The sequence below is a fragment of the Dendrobates tinctorius genome, unplaced genomic scaffold (assembly GCF_039654945.1).
Source record: "Dendrobates tinctorius isolate UK_male_01 unplaced genomic scaffold, ASM3965494v1 ptg000208l, whole genome shotgun sequence".
In the NCBI taxonomy this organism is placed as follows: domain Eukaryota; kingdom Metazoa; phylum Chordata; class Amphibia; order Anura; family Dendrobatidae; genus Dendrobates; species Dendrobates tinctorius.
The window spans coordinates 8,660,383-8,682,779 of record NW_027361875.1 but is presented as its reverse complement, the minus strand read 5'-3'; the positions used below and the strand labels follow the sequence as shown (position 1 = coordinate 8,682,779).

Here is a 22,397-nt window from a genome sequence, read left to right as displayed (position 1 = left end):
AATAGGATTTTTGCATGTGTTCTCAATTCATTCTGCCTGAGAACGTCTTATCTTTCTCGGCTTTTCCTCGTTTTTTTGTACACTGATTTATAGAGCAGGATGTCTTTAATGCCGTGAACATAGCATCACGGATACTACATGTGAGATATTTTGCAAGTCGAAAACCACAGTAATCTTGTGTCTGCACCAGTCCGTGTTCAGGAAGCGGCTTTATACGCTTTGTCAGGCAGCAGTTAATATGTCTTTTACAATGTCATTCTCAGATGTTATAGACGTTTTTGAGCTATCTTATAATTTCCTATCACTTATACATGTGAACGCATCCCGATATATTCTGGCTTAGACCGGATACACTGTACATTTTTATAAACCGCTCGTTCATTGATTTAAATAAGAATGTTGTAATGCCTAATATCACCTATGGGAGTGCTGCAGGGAAATTAGGCTTTTGCAAGCAAGTTCGTACGCAGATTACAGCTGATCGCTGGCTAGGCAGTGAGAAACTGTATGATTGGCTTATTTTTAGGGATCTCTTGGCAAAGATGTTGACAAGTAATAAACACACAGATGGTCCTTGTATCAATTAGTCACAATGGCTACAAAATAGTCAGCCTCAATCTATCAGGAACCAAAAGCGATTGAACCATAAAAAACATGAAAGCCCAGATTCATCAAAGTGTTTACACCAGAAATCTGGCGTAAACACTTGGAAGAATAGCAACATTTTTGTGTGATGTGATTTTTGGCATTTTCCTGCCAGAATGGGTGGATCTGAAGAGGAGGAAGTATGAGACATGGATGCACCTGTTTGTAAAATTTATCAATAGTGGCGGTGTTTCTTACACCATAAATCTTACTCAGTGGTGTGGCCGGAAGCAATTACTAGTGATGAGCAAGTATACTCATTACTCGAGATTTCCCGAGCATGCTTGGGTGATCTCCGAGTATATTGGTGTGCTCGGAGATTTAGTTTCTGTCGCCCATAGCTACATGATTTGCGGCTGCTAGACAGCCTGAATACATGTAGGGATTGCCTAACAAACAGGAAATAAACTATAAAAATCTCTGAGCACGCCAAAATACTCGGAGATCACCCACACATGCTTGAGAAATCTCGAGTAACGAGTATACTCGCTCATCACTAGTAATTACAATATGCAGTCAATGTAATGCTAGAATGAACTAACCTTCTTGTTGTCCCAAATTAGCTGGCAAATGCGTTCCAATTGCTTTGCTGGTAATGTGGTTTTGGTTGGGATTTATTTGCACTGACTGTTGTAGAATACAAATGAAAGTTGTTCTGTGGCGACTGGTGAGTGCTCCAGCCGGTAGGTAGCAGCGTTTCGGCCTTGATTTCTGTGTATGTTGTATATAGTGTCACAATACTCTACAAGGTCTTCACTTTATTAGGTCAATGTTGAACCGATGAGTTTCAGAGATGCACACTCTCATTCCTTGGGGGACCTTCACATTTCTTAACCCTTGCTTGAACTTCATAGTACGGTTGAATAAAAAAAAAAAAACATCCATGTAATCTGACCAGGGGTGCTTATATAATTGGTGCAGCTTGTACAGCCGCACAGGGGCCCAAGAGGTAAGGGGTCCCATTTCCACCTACATTGCTGGTGGAATTGTGCATTATGATGAGCCATTGGTCTCAAAAAGTACATATATTATTCTTGCACAGAGGCCTCATCTGTCTGCGTCTGCCAGTGAATGTGAGCAATAACAAATAAAAAAGCTATGGCTCTTGGAAAATGGAATTAATAAAATGACAGCAAGGAAATAGCACTGGCGGGAAGAATATATTTTTAACACTTTATGTATTTTCATATAGCTGCTTTCCCCTTTAAAGACCATTTTTATCTAACGTCAGACGAAAACACTTAATGTTGTTGTGAAGTTTATGGTCCGATTTAATCAGTTTGAGTCATTACACAAACAGTCTTTGATGAGGAATGCCTTCCAGCTCCCCCATCAACTTGCCATTGCATGAGCTATCCGACCAGTGATGCCTCTCATCAACAAAATCCAGATTCTTTTCTCTAAAGAGAAGAAATGCCTAAGAGAAATCGGTGTGGTGAAACGGATGATGACTCTAGCACTGACATGTTAAAGGGCTGGATACATGCCAGCATTTGACAAATAAGCCTCTAATAATATGGGGCTTAGAGAGCTCTTATCACTGTTCAAAAATCAAGATCAATCTCTTGACCTTGGCTTTTCTTTTGTACTCTCTAATTCTCTTCCTTGCCATTGCTTCCCGTACACACATTCTACTGTTACCAGAAAGGAGAGGAATGAGGATGATGGCGACTTCTTGTTCTTGGCTACTCATGACAATGTCCTGGATTACTGTACCCGCTTCACCATTTCTTCTATTATGGTCAATAGTTACTATTTAAGATGCAGCAATAGCCTGTCAGGACGAGTGTTTGCTGAACCCAACGTGAAATGTCGCATTACAAAGCGTTGCAGATTTATCTTTACGTCTTTTATTAGTTACATTAATATCTAGGTTTTTTTTTTACAACATATTTGGCATTTGAATTTCGCCCTTGGAAATGTTGGGCTCTATACACACTTTAAGGGAACCTGTCAGGCAATTAATGCTGCCCGATACAAAGGATGTGTGAATCAGAGACAGGCTCCATCATCACATCCCTCCCCCATAACTAATCATCTTAGTTACGTTGTTCCTGGCTTACGGCTGAAGTATGTTTTAAACTCTCGACAAGAGCGCAGGAGCCGGTTTCTGATTAATTCCCATGGTTCGGACAGCATGAATTCCCTGACAAGTTCCTTTTAAGGCACTGCTTCTGCTATTACCGGGGCAACGCTGGACAGAGTATCTGTTCTTTTTTTTGTTATGGATCTTAACTGATCCCAATGTCTCGTAATGGGTTTCTCATAGCTCTGTTATTTTACGGGAGAATAAAGTGGTCTACACACCATCAAATAACAACAAAAAAAGAATGTACTGGCCTTAATAGTAGCGTGACCATACTCTGTGAATATTCCTAATCAAAAAAATATTGTAGCAATAATGGGCCCATAGTGGTAATAAAACAAAAAGTACCATACTCCTGGCATTCCTCAGAACTGGTGCCTGTGGCCTGTTGTCTCATCATTTCCTCTGGCAGGGGTCGTCCACTGCAGCCAATAAGGAGCCACTAATAGGCTGCAGCTTTGACGTCCCCTATGATCTGGAAGAAACAGTTAATGGCAGTAGAAGTGCAAGCTAGGAGATAGCCAAGCAAGTATCTGTACTTTTTTATTTAATTCTTCAGGCTAGTGATTGGCTGCAGTAGTCACCTAGGGTATATGAGAGTTCATCGCTTCTGCCACTCCTTTACTTATTTGAGAGAAATATAAAGTGACATATATATCGGTCTCCCGATTACTAAACACTCTCTCCTCTCCATCCTGAATGTAGCAGCCAGGATCATATTCCTCTCCAACTGCTACACTGTTGCCTGTAGCCTGTGCCAGTCGTTGCACTGGTTACCCATCAACTACAGAGTCCAATATAAACTTAGCACTCATTATTATATACCTGGCTACTTGTGCTGCAGTTTGCAGTTTTATTTTCTTTTTGGTGATTAAAGAACAGAAGCCATGAGTAAAGCAGATTGTTGGACTGTCATACTCTTGGCCACGGATTTACTGTAAATGAAGAGATAAAAAATAAGTCCCTTTTCATACATTCAGCAAACAGCTAATAAAATTGTGAGGGATTAGATGTGACAGATTTTTTGGAAAGAAGACATGAATAAAATGCTTTCTGATGAGCTGTTAGAGAGCAAGGGGCCCATAATTTGTTTTTGCAGGTTGGGCCTACTCTTGGAGGGGTTTAACATTCCTATTAAATAAATATAAAACCAATGTAAAGACAATGGAAAATAATAATAATAATCAAGGAGAGATCCAAATGATCTGCCAGAATTAAAATAAACATTTCCTTTGGATAACGTCAATCAACTAAATCCAATGTTTGACAACTGGTGTTTGTTTATCTCATTAGTATAATTCTACTCTTCTGTGTTTGCCGCTTGGCAGGGGATGATTTCTGGATGATGGTGATCTCTGAGGATGACAGTGTTTACAATGTACTCAACACTTGGCCTGATACAATTTTAGGAATGACTTGGTTCATTGGATAAATCAACATGGCAGCTCTCAGTCAACAAAAAGAAAACATTATACGAGTAATTTATCCCATTCCGATAAATGGGTAGTTCATATCTCTGTGACTTCAACCATGGAAATCTGATTTTAATTTTTTCTTTTGTTTTTATATTGCCATGAAGACAGATTTTATTTATTATTTTAACCATTTTTGTTACTATTGCAGTGAGAGAAATCTGGAACATTTGCATGAGAACTGCATCTTCATCATTAGTTATCAAAAAGCACAAATTTCAAAAATTACAAATCATTGAGCAACTTTGGATTAAGGTTGCCTTTGGGGCTACTGTTCATAGATGGCAGACCAAAAAGTTTATTTGATGCCAAACGGACATTATAAATACTGAGGTAAAGATAACTGAGAGATCAGATAGATCAAAAAAGAAAGTTGATCCATTATCTCAAACTCCAAAAAAAACAATTGCAGAATTCTTGTTTTAATGGCATAATGACATGAAAAGGTTATACAAATTTATATACTTTAAAAAATATATGTATATATATATATTTACTTTTTTTTTTTTAAGAAAACAATTTTCGTAAGATCTATAACATTTTTATTTTTAAGTAGTATGAGTGCTTGTTTTTTTGTGAGTTTCACTAGTACCATTTTGAAGCACAAACTATTTTTTTGATCACTTTTAATTCAATTTTTTTTGTGTGAGGACAGTTTCACAAGTCAGTGTCTCCGGTACGTGTAGTGACAGTTTTCTCACGTACCGGAGACACTGACACGTAGACACGTTCTAATGAATGTGTCTATGCCGATGTCAGCGTGTTTTCACGGACCGTGTGTCCGTGTGCAAAACATGCTGACATGTCCGTTTTTGTGCAACAGCACGGATCACACAGACCCATACAAGTCAATGGGTCCGTGTAAACACGTACCGCACACGGATGCTGTCCGTGTGTGATCCGTGTGCGTTTTTAAAAGTCAAAGGGTTAACATTGAAACTAATTTTTCAAATACACGGACACGGACAGCACACGGACAGCACACGGATGGTACACACGGACATACGGATAGCACACGGATGTCACACGGATGGCCTCCGTATGCACACGGACACGGATAGCTCCGGTACTGGTTTTTCCGGTACCGGAATTATCTGGACGTGTGAAACTGCCCTGAGACAGAATGAACATAAAATTTGCCTTTGTTTTGTTTTGTTTTTTAACAGATTACACTCCGTGGGGAAAGAGAAGGTTTTAATTTTATAACATGGGTCCTTAGTCACTGAATGCGGTGATGCCACTTGTCAGGGTAGAAGTAACAAGCAGTGTATAGCTTGTAGTCTTCCGTACAGTGGCGTAACCAGAATCCAAGATAAACACAAAATGAGCAAATACCCTGTAGTAAGTGAATAAATAGTAATAGTACATGTAAATAACATGGGGTACTTAGTTAACATTGTTTTGATCAAAAAATGTAAAAGATATCCCATCGGATGAGCGACTTTGCCTTTTTTAGGGTCGAGTCGGGTTTCATGAAATCCGACTTTCTCAAAAGTTGAGTCGAACGAAATCGGCCGACTATCGGAAAAGGTCGGTGGTCCGACTGAAACACGAAACCCAATGCATGTCAATGGGGAAGCAAAGTCGGCAGTGAGTGGAGGACTGTAAACACAACTAAAGTGCCCATTGCAATGCCAATGGACCACTTTTTTAAAGTGAGCGAAATCTCTCTCTCTCCCCGGACGCTGCACATGTCATCTCGTTGCCCACAGTGTACGTCTTTGCTTATTGGCTGAAAAAATGTCACGTGCAAGCATTCTGTGAAATCCAACTTTGGCGCTCGGGTCGCCGACCACATGGCCAACAGCACGCTATGGTCAGGTTTCGCTCGGCGAAACCCAACTTTGGCGAAAGTCGGCGACTTTTGAATCTGACCGACCTGTTTCGCTCAACTCTACCCATCACGACAAGGTGTAGCCCAATTAGGGCGGTACCTAACTCTTATAAATCACCTCACTATGTGTCAGCAGATGTAGAAATCAATAGAATAGGACCTGGGTCCCGACTATTGAGACACCTGCCCATGGAAAGTTATATAATCAAAATAAACAGCCCTAAAAAGGGGAGCCACGCTCCTGTATGTACAACGTACAAAAAACTAAATCAAATCGGGTAGTTCATTATGTTTATATAGTTTTCCTCGCTTGACAACAAAGACTGGAACAGCAGCAGCAGAGGGTCATTGCTGGACCTGAGGGTCGCTGCAAAAATAAAAATGTATCCAGGACAAGCCCTTTACTATTTCCTTAGACACTGGGCATAAAGGTTTGTTCATATGTTGCTGCATTTTTTCCAAATGTTTCACTGTACGGTTCCAAAGCATAAGATGAAAACAAAAGGAGGAGAGCCAAAGAACTAAAGCAAAACTGAAAAATAGGCCAACACAGAACCATCATTTTTATCCTAGGTTCTGTCTAACAAGTGGGCCAGCCATTTTTTTTTTAGTTTTACTTTAGGCTACCAGCAAACTGATTGCTATTTCTGAAATATCATGCACACGCTACTTATTCTTTCTCTCATATCTGCAGCATGTCGGTTCCTTCGGTGTTTTTTGTAGTGGTTTTCACTGCACCTGAATTGGAGAAAAAAAATGTAAATACAAATGCGTGAAAAATTGAATATTTTATGTAGCTTTTTCCTGCCAGCCCCATGTTTTTAGTGCAGATATCTGCTGCAAATATTTAACTTGTGCACATATCTTAATTCTATGAATACAATATACGTTTCATAAGGAGGTTTTAGTTTTAAAGAAAAAAAACCTTAGTTATTTTTCAGTTATTGAGAACTTGGGAAAGAAAAATATGAGCTAAATTCAATACTGCCTTTATGACGTTAGCTGGTGTCACCATGAAAAAATAGATTGGTAACTATGTGGTGGGCCATTAAAACTGGATTAACTGGTGGTGGGCTTTGTATCTTCAAGGAATGGTAATTTTGCTCCTAAAAAGGGTAGAACAATACAAGAATGAGAAAGACCAAACGTCTCTAGGACCTTGTTATGGGATTTTCCTACCTGACCTAGTAAAATAACATAGGCTACAAAGCTTCCCACAAACAGGCGGCCCGTCTTCCTGAAATTGGAGATCTTTACAGATGTGATTGTACTGAAAGGTTAATTCACCTGCCACCGCTCAGGAGATTTGGGGGCTCTCTAAAAGTCCTGCTGTTTACTTCGGATCATTCAAGGTGATGTCTAAACAAACGGAATAAGTTGGTCTTGGTGGCTCAGGTTTAAAGGATCCTTTGTGTGAAATTTTAAGGTCAAAACTACTTGGCAAACATCGCCTTTGTTTGTGGGATTGAGAGAATGGAAGTGTAGGCCTCTAGTCAATAAGCTGTGAATCGGTTTATCCATCTAAGTGATTTCCACTCCTATGAAAGCCATTGAGACTCTTAAGAAGTGTCGCTGATCCACAGGGCAACTCCTCATACCAGGAAAGTGCACAGATAGGAGAAAACCTATTAAAGCTGCTTTGTTGAAAGATGTCAGTCATTGGAAGGTATTATCTTTCTTAAGTCAATCTAAGATGACAATATGCCCAACAGAATGAAAATGCTGTTGCTTGGAGACCATCATGTTTTAACCATAAATGGGTTTCAAAGTTTTCTCTACAATAAGGGACATGTTCCTACTACTTTAGGACCGTGAATTCCAAAAAATCATGATCTTGTCATGAAATTGGGCAATAATGTGTGTGTGTAAATTGCTTGTGATAAAAATAAACCGCAATACATATGCAACGCATAAACTCACTACAAGTGAGCATGGGCAGAACAAATGAAGCCTACAGGAGGAGCAAGAGCAGCAATGGAAGATTCTGTAAAAGCTAGAAGGATATGCCACACTACTATTATTTCTGTATCATTATATTAGAACTTGGAAAATCAGTAATGGAGAGAGGAACTCCCTAGGAACCATCATGTGTTTCCCAGGCACATGACCACACTCTTGACTTACAAAGACACTGCTTATGGTCCCGTTACACTAAATGATGCACCAGCGATCCCGACAATGATACGACGGTCAGGATCGCTGGTGCATCGCTACATGATCACTAGTGAGCTCTTAAACAGGCAGACTCACCAGCGATCAGGGCCAGTGAGGACGCTGGTATCCAAGGTAAACAGCGGGTAATTACCCGTAGTTACCCGCTGTTTACCTTGGATACCAGCTCCCAGCGCGAGCACGCTGGTATCCAGGGTACACAGCGGTAACTAAGGGACGCGCGTGCTTAGTTACCAGCTATTTACCTTGGATACCAGCTCCCAGTGCCTGCTTACAGCGCTGGGAGCTCTCTGATCATTGGTGTCCTGCTGCCACACGCAGCGATGCATGCTGCCCAGCGGGAGAACAACGATCAAAAAATGGCCCAGGACATTCCTGCACGATCAGCGATACCCGGCAGGGGTCCAGTCACTGATGCGTGCCACACACAGCAAGATCGCTGATGCGTCACAAAATCGGGGACGCATCAGCGATCTCGTTAGCGATTTCGCTTAGTGTGAAGTACCCCTAAAGGCCCCGTCACACACAGCGAGATCGCTGATTTTGTGACATCACAGCGATCTCGCCAGCGACATTGCTGTGTGTGACACACATCAGCGACCGGCCCCCTTGCCTGGTATCGCTGATCGTGCAGGATCGTCCTGGGCCATTTTTTGGATCGTTGGTCTCCCGCTGGCCAGCACGCATCGCTGCGTGTACGCTGGTTTCTAGGGTAAACAGCGGGTATCCAAGAGTCGTGCGGCTCTTAGAAACCCACTGTTTACCTTAGATACCAGCGTGCACGCTGGTTTCCAGGGTAAACAGTGGATATCCAAGATACCAGCTTGCTTGCTGGTCCTGATCGCTGGAGGGGCTGTCTATGTGACAGCTCTCCAGCGATCAGCCTAACGATGTCTCAGCAATCCCATCCATGTCGGATCGTTGGTGGGATCGCTGGGACATCGTTAAGTGTAACGGGGCCTTTAGACTGCGAAGCTGAAGAAGACTATAAACGTCACTGTATTCCACAGCTGGTGACTCATTTCAGATCTCACTTCTTAGTCTACATTTTAAGCTTCAGTGTCACCATGTGTATTTAGTTAGTTTTAAAGTCCCAAATGGCCTAATATGGCAGTATGAATTCGTCAACAACAAAAAAAGTTGTGCGTTGATTTCCCAACAACAGCACCACTGTCACCTATGGGATACTACAATCAACTTTTCTAATAAGAGAGGCTGAGATGCAATGCCAGACAAAGCCCAAAGAATAGAGTGGTGATGATATACAGTAAGGAAAATAAGTATTTGATTCACTGCCGATTTTACAAGTTTTTTCACCAACTAAGAATGAAGAGGTTTGTAATTTTTATCGTAGGTACACTTCAACTGTGAGAGACGATCTAAAAAAAATCCAGAAAATCACATTTTATGATTTTTACATAATTAATTAGAATTTTATTGCATGAAATAAGTATTTGATACAATAGAAAACAGAACTTAATATTTGGTACAGAAACCTTTGTTTGCAATTACAGAGGTCAGACGTTTCCTGTAGTTCTTGACCAAGTTTGCACACACTGCAGCAGGGATTTTGGCCCACTCCTCCATACAGATCTTCTCCAGGTCTGTAGCTGGGCAACATTGAGTTTCAGCTCTCTCCAAAGATTTTCTATTGGGCTCAGCTCTGTAGACTGGCTAGCCCGCTCCAGGACCTTGAAATGCTTGTTACGGAGCCACTCCTTAGTTGTACTGGCTGTGTGTTTCGGGTCATTGTCATGCTGGAAGACCCAGTAACGACCCATCTTCAATTCTCTTACTGAGGGAATGAGGTTGTTGGCCAAAATCTTGTGACACATGACTCCATCCATCCTCCCTTCAATACAGTGCAGTCATCCTGTCCAAAGTATGATGTTTCCCCACCATGCTTCACGGTTGGGACAGTGTTGATGGGGTTGTACTCGTTCTACTTCCTCTAAACACGGCGAGTCGAGTTGATACCAAAAAGTGCTATATTGGTCTCAACTGACCAAATGACCCTCTCCCCATGCCTCCTCTGCATCATTCAGAAGGTCATTGGCAAACTTCAAACGGGTCTGGACATGTGATGGGGCGTGAGCAGGGGGACCTTGCGTGCCCTGCAGGATGTTAATCCATGATGACCTAGTGTGTTACTAATGGTAATGTTTGAAACGGTGGTCCCTGCTCTCTTCCGGTCATTTACCAGGTCCTTCCGTGCAGTTCTGGGCTGATCCCTGACCTTTCTCAGATTCTTCCTTACACCACGAGGTGAGATCTTGCATGAAGCCCCCAACCGGGGAAGATTGATCGTCATCTTGTGTTTCTTCCATTTTCCAATAACTGTGCCAACAGTTCTTGCCTTTTCACTATTCTGCTTGCCTATTGTCCTGTAGCTCAACCCAGCCTTGTGCAGGTCTACAATTTTGTCCCTAGTGTCTTTAGACAGCTCTTTGGTCTTGGCCATGGTGCAAAGGTTGGAGTGTGATTGAATGTGTGGACAGGTGTCTTTTATACAGGTAATGCGTTCAAACAGGTGGAATTAATACATGTAATGAGTCCAGGGTAGGAGGCTTCTTAATTAAAAACAAACATGTCTGTGAGAGCCAGAATTCTTGCTTGTTGGTAGGTGATCAAATACTTATTTCATGAAATAAAATGTAATTAAAATGATGTAAAAATATTACATTGTGATTTTATATTTTTATTATTAGATTCTGTCTCACAGTTGAAGTGACCTACGATAAAAATTACAGACCTTTCCATTCTTTGTAGGTTGGAAAACTTGCAAAATTTTCAGTGTATTAAATACTTATTTTCCCCACTGTAGACTACATATACATATTTGGGACATAATTCATAAAAAGTATTTCCGACAAGACGAGCAGGAATGCAAATGAAGATTCTTAAATTGTGTGAATCTAAATCTTAACACTAATTCTTTGCCTTTCTTTTTTGCAGACAGCCAGTGGTTTACCAACGGTTGGTAGTTTTGTTGCAGCTTCAGGAATGACTCCATACCCCACTCCAGCACCAGTGTCCCCTTACATGGCATATGGCACAGCAGCCCCCACAGGGTATGTGACAGGTCATGGATGGCAGCATACCGGGGGTACGCCATTATCTCCTCATAACTGCGACATTGCCGCATCACTAGCATTTAAAGGCATGCACACAGCACGAGAAGGTGAGAACCACCTAGAAAACTAGCCCAGAACCCATTATATGGGCATCAAATAAACCTGATGTTGGCTTATCATATATGAAACCACAAGAGAAAATAAAAGTGTTGGAGACAACCATTAATACTAAGAAAAAGCCAATTTATTGACACAGCTCATTTGATTTTCTGCTATATTAATAAGGTGGCTTTTCACTATTAATGGTTGCCTTGCACACTATTTTCACAAATCTGGTTTTATCTGATGTGAAGTGTATTTAATCGGAATCTGCTTCAAAGTAGTGCCATGCACTTTTTTTTAAAGCCTCTTAAAAAAAAGGTAACACTCCTTATATGAACAACAAAGTAGAATTCTCATAGAAATGAACAGAGAGTTTTTTTAAACTGTTTTGGTTAAAAAAAAACAAACAAATTGGATGTACACTAACATAACCTTGAGCAAGCACTCAACTCAAAACTGGAAGTGTTCCCTGACTTGTGTATTAAAGAGTACCTATCACCCATCTGTGGATGCCCTTTTAACTCAGCAAAAGAATGGGCAGCCCCAGATTAGTGATTTCTTCAAATATAAATTGTCAAAAGATCTCTCAAATGTGAAGCCCAACCTTCTGGTTTGTGGGATCCTTAAACCCTCCGTGGTCTTTCTCTCTGTGAAAGATCGAGATCTTGCTCTTTGTACTAACCCAGCACTGCCTCAGACTTTACTGTTCAGCAACGGCTTAGTAAAGTCGTAACAAAGGGCGTTGTGGGTTCTGAATAATCTAGCGAAAGAGAATGTATACCGTAATGTGGAGGGAAATGAATCTGATGGACCTGTGTATTTTTCAGCCTATGTAAGTAAGAAGTAACACAGTGCTGCAGCGTACGTACAAAGCGAGGGGGTCCGCAGAGGTTTCATGTAAATCAATGCTTCCACAGAAATGTAAAAAATTCTGTGGAACCATGGTTGAAAAGCAATGTCTGACTTTCATTTGTTCATTTTCATAGATTTTTGATTATTACTTCTGTCAGATTCAATTTATTTCCATCACCACTGTGGGTTTTTCTGCCATTAAACGAGGGGCACCAACAATTTTGACCACATGTGTAATATAGATATATGTAATTGAGGACCTGGACATTAGTTCCATTTAAACGGAGTCACCAGGATTTTGCTACTTATTCTGAGAGCAGCATCATTTAGAGACAGAGACCGTGATTCAAGTAATGTCACTTACTGTAGTTTTTGTAAAATTATACGTGAAAAAGGTGGTAATCTGGCACCAAAAAGAGGGCATTAACAATCCACTTGTCCATTAAAATTCAAAGAACCAAACAAAAATAATACATAAAAAGTGTGTTATTTTTTTGTTGGCTTGGTATTAAAAATCCATTTTATTAGTGTCCATTAAAATCCTCTTTTTTGGGTGAGATCAAGACAGTTTTCAACTACGATTTGCTTCAATTTTTGGAATTTATCCACAAGACCTTTGGTATTTGTGGTAATGTGATGTAATTTAATTTTTTCCCCCTTTTTCTTTAAAAAAAACAAAACCGTTTTATCAGCAGGAAATTATCACTAGAGGACTAGTAAACCTGCTGACAGGTAGTGCTCCATATTCTTGAGCTTTGTATAGCCCCACCCACACCACTGATTAGCTTTCAGCCTATGCACAGTGTACACAGAAAGCTGACAATCACTGAGGTGGGCGGTGATATACAGAGAAAAACTAAACAGAAAAAAAGACCCCTTAAATGTAACTTTTATTAGAAAGTTATTTAAAAGTATCGCATGATAGGCCGGGACATATTTAAATAGGCAAATGCATAAAATTAAGAGATAAAAAGAAAAAATATGGGCAGTAGGGAAACAAAAAAAGCAGAGACTGGGGGTAAATAATACAGTATGTGGGCTAGTAAGCACTATAAATCCCTACTGGATGCCCCACCTTACAGTGCAGGTTGGCACCCTAAGTTTCCACGTTATGGCAACCCCACTACACAGCAGCTGGCCCTAAAGTCCCTAATGTACACTAGACCTAATGTGTAGTAAAAATAAATATAATTTAATGGTGGGAGAACGATCAAATAGGTGATCAATATTGCAGATGTCACTGGGACCACATAAATGTATTGTATGATACGAGGTCCCTGACAATTTCTAGAGGTAGATGTAACATAGGTGTACTAGGCTAGCATCAGTTACTCCATTAATATAGTGGCCAAACGGTGTAGGTCCCAAAATATACGTCCATATAACACCAGAAACAAAGCAAGATATATATATATATATATATAGATATACAGTGGGGAAAAAAAGTATTTAGTCAGTCAGCAATAGTGCAAGTTCCACCACTTAAAAAGATGAGAGGCGTCTGTAATTTACATCATAGGTAGACCTCAACTATGGGAGACAAACTGAGAAAAAAAAATCCAGAAAATCACAGTCTGTTTTTTTTTTTCATTTTATTTGCATATTATGGTGGAAAATAAGTATTTGGTCAGAAACAAAATTTCATCTCAATACTTTGTGATATATCCTTTGTTGGCAATGACAGAGGTCAAACGTTTTCTGTAAGTCTCCACAAGGTTGCCACACACTGTTGTTGGTATGTTGGCCCATTCCTCCATGCAGATCTCCTCTAGAGCAGTGATGTTTTTGGCTTTTCGCTTGGCAACACGGACTTTCAACTCCCTCCAAAGGTTTTCTATAGGGTTGAGATCTGGAGACTGGCTAGGCCTCTCCAGGACCTTGAAATGCTTCTTACGAAGCCACTCCTTCGTTGCCCTGGCGGTGTGCTTTGGATCATTGTCATGTTGAAAGACCCAGCCACATTTCATCTTCAATGCCCTTGCTGATGGAAGGAGGTTTGCACTCAAAATCTCACGATACATGGCCCCATTCATTCTTTCATGTACCCGGATCAGTCGTCCTGGCCCCTTTGCAGAGAAACAGCCCCAAAGCATGATGTTTCCACCACCATGCTTTACAGTAGGTATGGTGTTTGATGGATGCAACTCAGTATTCTTTTTCCTCCAAACACGACAAGTTGTGTTTCTACCAAACAGTTCCAGTTTGGTTTCATCAGACCATAGGACATTCTCCCAAAACTCCTCTGGATCATCCAAATGCTCTCTAGCAAACTTCAGACGGGCCCGGACATGTACAGGCTTAAGCAGTGGGACACGTCTGGCACTGCAGGATCTGAGTCCATGGTGGCGTAGTGTGTTACTTATGGTAGGCCTTGTTACATTGGTCCCAGCTCTCTGCAGTTCATTCACTAGGTCCCCCCGCGTGGTTCTGGGATTTTTGCTCACCGTTCTTGTGATCATTCTGACCCCACGGGGTGGGATTTTGCGTGGAGCACCAGATCGAGGGAGATTATCAGTGGTCTTGTATGTCTTCCATTTTCTAATTATTGCTCCCACAGTTGATTTCTTCACTCCAAGCTGGTTGGCTATTGCAGATTCAGTCATCCCAGCCTGGTGCAGGGCTACAATTTTGTTTCTGGTGTCCTTTGACAGCTCTTTGGTCTTCACCATAGTGGAGTTTGGAGTCAGACTGTTTGAGGGTGTGCACAGGTGTCTTTTTATACTGATAACAACTTTAAACAGGTGCCATTACTACAGGTAATGAGTGGAGGAAAGAGGAGACTCTTAAAGAAGTTACAGGTCTGTGAGAGCCAGAAATCTTGATTGCTTGTTTCTGACCAAATACTTATTTTCCACCATAATATGCAAATAAAATGAAAAAAAAAAACAGACAATGTGATTTTCTGGATTTTTTTTTCTCAGTTTGTCTCCCATAGTTGAGGTCTACCTATGATGTAAATTACAGACGCCTCTCATCTTTTTAAGTGGTGGAACTTGCACTATTGCTGACTGACTAAATACTTTTTTTCCCCACTGTATATATATATATATACACACACACACACGACCACCACACTCCAACCCTCAACAACTGAATATCACATTAGATCAGCATGCCAGCTTCACAGTGGAGGCACAAATATCCAATGTAACTATCGGCACAAATGTAAAAATGCCGGCATGCATAGCTCATATTAGAAACAAAAGAATGATTTAGTACTCAGAGCCCAGAAAAGTAAGAAAGATGTCGATGGAATCAGGGTTCATACCGCTACATCATGCTGCTCTCAGATAGGGTAGCAAAAACCTGGTGACAGATTCCCTATAAATAAACTGTTAGCATGTGAAAGAAGTGTAAATTCTATTTTATAGAATTTTTCTTTTCCTTTTGATTTTTTAGCAGAAGAAACAAAAGTAAGCATCCATTCGCGTAAATCTCCGCAGTCCTACCACATATCCCAACGCCACGGGACAGTTGCTCATATGCCAAGTGCATAGAAATGAAGGACAACCTCTGCAATCTGACATACAAGTATCACAGAAAACATTCCACATCCTATCAAGCCAGTTGCACATACAGAACTGGAACATTGCCAGAAATCTGCCAATCTTGTGGATCGTGAACACCTGACCACTTGTGCAAAGCAACCAGCTGTCTCATCTTCACCTGGATATGTGGTCAGCATGAAAGACATACACCTGGTGGACATACTGTGAAAGAATCTTCTCTGGATTCAATGAACCATATCTCTGCACCTTCCTATGGAATTTGAAACATGCCACTTTCCCGTTGAACTAAAACAAAAAGAAAAAGTTTTGTTACCGTATGCTCAATATCTATTTGCCTTTTATAAGACTTGTGGTTTGTAGCTTTAAAAATTTAGAATCTCTCACACATAAAAAATCTAGTCATGAAACCTGAACTCAATGTGAAGAGGAAATGAAGGGATTTTTGACTTGCACCTCGTGCTGGGTCAAGCTTTGCAAATCTTCGACAGCCAAAAATGGGGTATTATGGGTTTAAAACCCAAACTACACAAAGGCTTATGATCACTCAAAGTGATCGAACCAGATAAAATCTGGAGGACTCATTCCTACAATTAACGATTCAGCCTCTTAAGCATTAAATAAAACACATCTTGGCCCAACGTCTACTAGGATATGTAAACATATGGTAGATGACCAGCACAAACCAATGCGGAAATGTGAAAACGTGTTCTGTCTTTTTGTATAGGTTTTAATTATTATGGTCCAATTTAACTAATGGGCGGGAGGGTCGGGGTAATATTTTGTCTTTTACTTTACAGGTGAATTTTTTTGTAGATAATTTAAAAAGGAGAAAAAAAACCTCATGATGGTCCCCGTTGAATATTTAGGGTATTCAATCTTCAATGAATGATTCAGAGCTTGGCGATGGTTAAATGTAGGATGTGGTCTTTGCCTTTTCACTGGTTAAACCTCCATCCTATCTCAATAAATAAACATGGTCAACAAGTGGCCAACCACGGACCTACTTGTGGTCACTTATGTATTTTGTTAATTCTTGTGGTGCTGTGCAACCTCTAAAATGGGCAAAATAATTTGCAGTAATGGCTCAAAGGAGTTGTCCTCCCATCAATTTATTTTAAAAAAATTGTCTAAATTGCATAAAAATAAAAATTACAGTATATAACAGTCTCCCGCCACTCATCTCCCACAACCGTCCGGGTTCTCCATGAATCACTATACATCTAGTCCTGGATGAACAGACATGTGACATCTGCAGCCAATAACTGGCCATAGCAGTGATGCCAATCACATGCCAGTATGGCTGGAAGAGGAAACGCAGAAACTGTATACTTTAGATTTAACAATTTTGGCCCTTTTTGAACAAAAAAAGTTAGGGTGAACAACACCTTTCAGGGTGCTTTCACATGACATGTTTCGATACAGTTTTTATTTTATTTTTAAAGCCAAAGCAAGTAGAAACGGAAGTGGAATTATATAGGTAATATTCATCTACTAATTTGTACTCCACGCCTTGCTTTGGCTTCAAAATCTGCATGAATATACTGCACACATGAGGGTACCCTAAAGCATGACCTACAATAATTTGAATTATCAATATTCTTTTTTATAGATCAGGAAAAAAGTTTTTTTTCACTCCAACAGGTTGGGTCTAGGTTAGCATTATGCTCTAAACCCAATAACGGTGTTATAGACTATCACTAGCCAAACAGTAGATTATGGCCACCAGCCTCGCACCTTAGAGCAAGTACTAGTAGATCTCAATGGGTACCATAGACACATCATCTAACTTAGGTTCCACAAGAATTGGGTCCCACACTGAAAAAAAGATGTGGCCACTCTTGGTATAGATGCTTTGGTGTCTTCCACAGGCAGTGATTGTCTCAGTACTTTGGATCAGTATTTGTAAGCCAAAACCAAGAATGAAACCTAAAGGTCCCCTTCATCACACTTTTTTTGCCATAATTCTGGGATACAACTTCTTGAAATGTTGTAAACTTTTTGTGCAAATTGAAATGGGAGGTTTAATTTATAACAGACAAGTAAGCACAGAAATTTAAAAATCATCCAAATTCTTTAAACAATTTTTCCATATTCCCGTAATTATATATGTGATGTAGTGCAAGTGTATTAAAATCCTTACCAATTGCCGCCTTCCTCGGTTTCGAGCATTGTTCTGGTCCTTTTTGATTTACTGTACATGACAGGTCTTCAATTTGCCAATTCACATTACGTGACCGGAGCTTCTGTTCCATTTTGTCTATGAGAAACCAAACAAGGCTACATAGACTTACAATGAGAAAGCGACTTCAACTCCACTCACCAATCCCTGTGTGAGCCAGTTAGTCAATTTACAGGTCCTATGGGCACTAAGAGAACTGGAGGGAGGTTAGAGAGATTGGAAGATGGCGATCAGTAAATATTTTAATACACTTGCACTATATCATATACATAACTAGGAGGGCTTAGGGTGAAAAAAAGGGAGAAGACCTCTTCTTTAAGAAACGTACGACTCATAATGAATTTAAGGCATCTTACACAAGTGTTCCCTTAATTAAAGGGGAATCTGTCAGCAGGTTATGTTATATAATCTGAGAGCAGAATGATGGAGGAGCAGAGACCCTGATTCCAGCAATGTGTCAAATACTAGTGCTGCTGTATCAATATAATTAGTGTTTTATCAGCAGGAGATTATCACTACAGGACTAGGTGCCTTGTGCCTCCTAATCAACTACTCTGTGTAACCCCACCCCCAGCACTGATTGACAGCTTTTTGTCAATGCCCAGTATACATAGAAAGCTGCCAATCAGTGGTGTAGGCGGATTATACACACATATCAGCATTCTGAGCACTGCTAGATCTGCAGCAGGTAAAGCAACGATTGTATAAAAAAGACAGCAAGCAGACTAGCAAGTGATGCATTACTGAAATCAGGATCTCTGTCTCTTGATTTCACTGCTCTCAGATTACATAGCAAAACCTGCTGATAGATTCCCTTTAATACTGGTGTACATGATAGCAGCCATAGTGAATTGGGGCAAAACAGCAAAAACAATGCAGACATTTTCTTCCATGTTTCTGGCTTACAATTATCGGTGCAAAATATAGAACTAATGTCGTGTGAGAGAGGCCTAGGGGTGCCCATACACCTTAGACAGTGGGTGGTCGATCACTCTTCAGCGAACAGTAATCTCTCCTGACTCCGCATACACATAGCCACTCTGCTCTGCCAAGTGTTTTGAGCCTGGAGAATGAAAATAAGCCAATGTCATATATCTGGTTGCGGCTTATCATTCTGGAGAAAAAATGAAGAGGTGGTGAAAGTCAACTGACCAACTCCTTTCCTCCAACATCATCTGTCGTAAAGCTCCATCACCTTAAACAATTCTGTCTTTTGGGCAACTTTCTTTAATTCATATGGGGAATTTATGTAGGCCCATCCAAAGTTGCTCACTTCTCTGTATGGGAAGGGACTGGTGCTGATGACGCTACAACACCAAATCATTGGCCCTGCGGTCTTTCGATATGGAAGTGAGCGGCTTTGGACGGTGCTGAATAACCCTGAAGTTGCGTCTTATTGTCCACAATCTACGGTATCATCTTGCATTCTTGTATTCTGGTGTAAGTGCTATATCATTTTCAACATGTCAGCCAAAATCTATTCTAGTTATGCTAATTTATTTTAAATCTAAGAACAATCCATTACCGATAGGACGTCAATGTGCCGCAACCTCTTGACAGCGAGCAAGTGTGCATTCTGCTGGACTTACAGGCTTGTCTGACGCTGAAGGAAACAACACTTTGTTGGAGTCTATCAGTGGAGTGATAGCAAAGGGTTCCTTATAAAGCACTTAAGAGACAAACTGTAAGCCCGGCACTTGTACAACTCAAATCGGCCTGAATTAAGCATTTAATCAGCTCCTGTACATGCAGGAGCCGTTACTGTTACATGAAGACTAAATCCTAAAATAGTCTTAGGAATATCTGTCCTTAAATGTAATTTTCTGCATCATCCCTCCATACATTACATGGACGTGCTGTGTTACGATGCATACCAATTCCATGTTCCTGAATGTGCCTTACCATGGTGAGCAATAAAACCCCCATGTAAATCCCTTCTCTATGGCTGTGTGTATATTACTTTGCAGTTGGTAATTAATGCAATGTTTGGGTATGCGCTCACAATGTCTTATTCATTGAAAATTGCCTTAAAAAGTGCTAATGAAAAAGAATGAGCATGTGCATTCCTAAATAAAAAACACTTGCTATGCATATGCTTAGACTTGTGACTGCTTCAGGTCTCCAAGACACCAACCAGTGAGAAGAGAGCTGACCATTTTTCAGGCATTTCCACTCTGAAGATGCTCTAGGACTTATAATAGAAGTCAATGGGAAGGCTCAGAATATGCCAGGGAATATTTTTGGGTATTTTACCAGCGTTTTTGCTTCAAAAAACGCTAGAATTTTTTCATTGTTGAGTGAAGTAAAAAGTTTGGAAAATGGCAGTTGAAAAGATACCACTAAAAAGACGCTACTAAATAAATGTTGCCGTTTCGTGAAGTGTTTTCCTATTGTAAAACTCAGCAGGTAACATGGCGGTAGATGAGGGTGAGGTACTCATCTCTTGAGACCTGTGACATTACATGAAGGTGGGAGTCCGGCCTGGGCTTGGGGACTTGTGCTATGGGGGGTGCTACGCATTCGCATGTTACCAATGACTTGGGTTGGCCAGGAAGAGGTGTTTGACAGTTCAATAAGGGAGTCCACCAGTCAAAAAGAAATATTTTACTCAACAACAACTACAGTATGTGGGGATTATATACAGTAGATAGTGGGTACATAACTTAGGCTGGTTTCACAATAGCGCATTTTCAGCGCGCGCACGGCCGGGGGTAGCTCCGCCCCCGAGCCGGCTCTCTGCCCGGCGTGCCCGCCCCTTCCTTGTAGCGCCGCCTCCTAGCGCACAGCGGCGCCTGCGATCGGCGCACCCTATCTTTAGCATAGGGTGCGCAGATCGTGCGCAGGTCGTGCGCTAGTTGCGCTTTGACCTGCGCTGCGCACTTTTGACGGTGCGACGTGCGCGCCAAAATCCGAAAAGTTTGATTTTGGCGCGCACGGCGCACCGTCAAAAGTGCGCAGCGCAGGTCAAAGCGCAACTAGCGCACGGCCTGCGCACGATCTGCGCACCCTATGCTAAAGATAGGGTGCGCCGATCGCAGGCGCCGCTGTGCGCTAGGAGGCGGCGCTACAAGGAAGGGGCGGGCACGCCGGGCAGAGAGCCGGCTCGGGGGCGGAGCTACCCCCGGCCGTGCGCGCGCTGAAAATGCGCTAATGTGAAACCAGCCTTAATGAACACTTTCTTCACAATACGTAGCAATTTCCATACAGTTTCGGCTCCTTTCTCTTTTCTTACTTGCACTCTATCTTTGCAGTTCTTCTCAACTTCACCACAGCCTAGCTCAATACTGCAGTCCAGCTAGCAAGAGTCCTTTACTCAACCCTTGGTTCCGCGTCTTCTTTCCTCTCTAGGTAACTATATTGCTAGCATGGCAGGTACTTATCTTCTCTGTCTCTGATGCTCTGGGACTCCCGCCCGGAGCCCTCTCTGTCTTACATACTCTGTCCTGTCTAGGCCCCATTGCCTCTATGAGTTACACCGCTAGACGTCCTGTCCCAGGACCCATCTTTGATCGATCACTCTGCCTTTCAGTCACTTCTCTCTCTTGCTCTCCGATAGGATCTCGCTATCCTATGTCTCCTCTCTCTCGTTAAGACCACCCATGTCATGTGGCACTGCTTACATCAGACCTTGGGTTACTTTCTATGCATGATAGGCCCTTTCTGTATGCCTTATAAGAAACTGTATCTGTCTCTCTAGTGTAGCCTCTCCAATTCAGGGCTAGTCCCAACCATTAACTCTCATTCCCTACTGTCAAACAACCCACTTTACTATCATATTGCACAATTCATATTACACAAAATAACTATATAATTGATCTTCAAGAGGGAAACGCAGACATAATGTCCATCTCCTTCCAGGTTCGGCACATGAAAAGAATGATGAACATACAGGTGCTTCTCACAAAATTAGAATATCATCAAAAAGTTATTTTATTTCAGTTTTTCAACACAAAAAGTGAAACTCATATATTATACAGAGTCATTACAAACAGAGTGATCTATTTCAAGTCTTTAGTTATGTTAATGTTGATGATTATGGCTTACAGCCAATGAAAACGCAAAAGTCATTATTTCAGTAAATTAGAACAATTTATAACACCAGCTTGAAAAATTATTTTAAAATCTGAAATGTTGGCTTAATGAAATATATGTTCAGTAAAAGCACTCAATACTTGGTCTCAATGCTTGGTTGGGGCTCCTTTTGCATCAACTACTGCATCAATGCGGCATGGCATGGAGGCAATCAGCCTGTTGCACTGCTGGGGTGTTATGGAAGCCCAGGTTGCTTTGATAGCAGCCTTCAGCTCGTCTGCATTGTTGGGGATGGTGTCTCTCATCTTCCTCTTGACAATACCCCATATATTCTCTGGGGTTAAGGTCAGGTGAGGTTTCTGGCCAATCAAGCACAGTGATACTGTTGTTTTTAAACCAGGTATTGGTACTTTTGGCAGTGTGGTCAGGTGCCAAGTACT

The 22,397-nt window shown here is 41.2% G+C and overlaps 1 protein-coding gene across 1 annotated transcript in view; it reads left to right on the top strand.

Annotated features, from left to right (window-relative positions):
• Positions 1–16,063, top strand: part of PAX9 (paired box 9) — a 34,862-nt gene extending 18,799 nt beyond the window's left edge. Inside the window, exons 3-4 of the mRNA XM_073554132.1 lie at positions 11,165–11,390; positions 15,637–16,063. Of these exons, the coding sequence (XP_073410233.1) occupies positions 11,165–11,390; positions 15,637–15,734 (324 nt within the window). The 3' untranslated portion in view covers positions 15,735–16,063. The remainder of the gene's footprint in view (positions 1–11,164; positions 11,391–15,636) is intronic.
• The last annotated feature ends 6,334 nt before the right edge of the window (positions 16,064–22,397 follow it).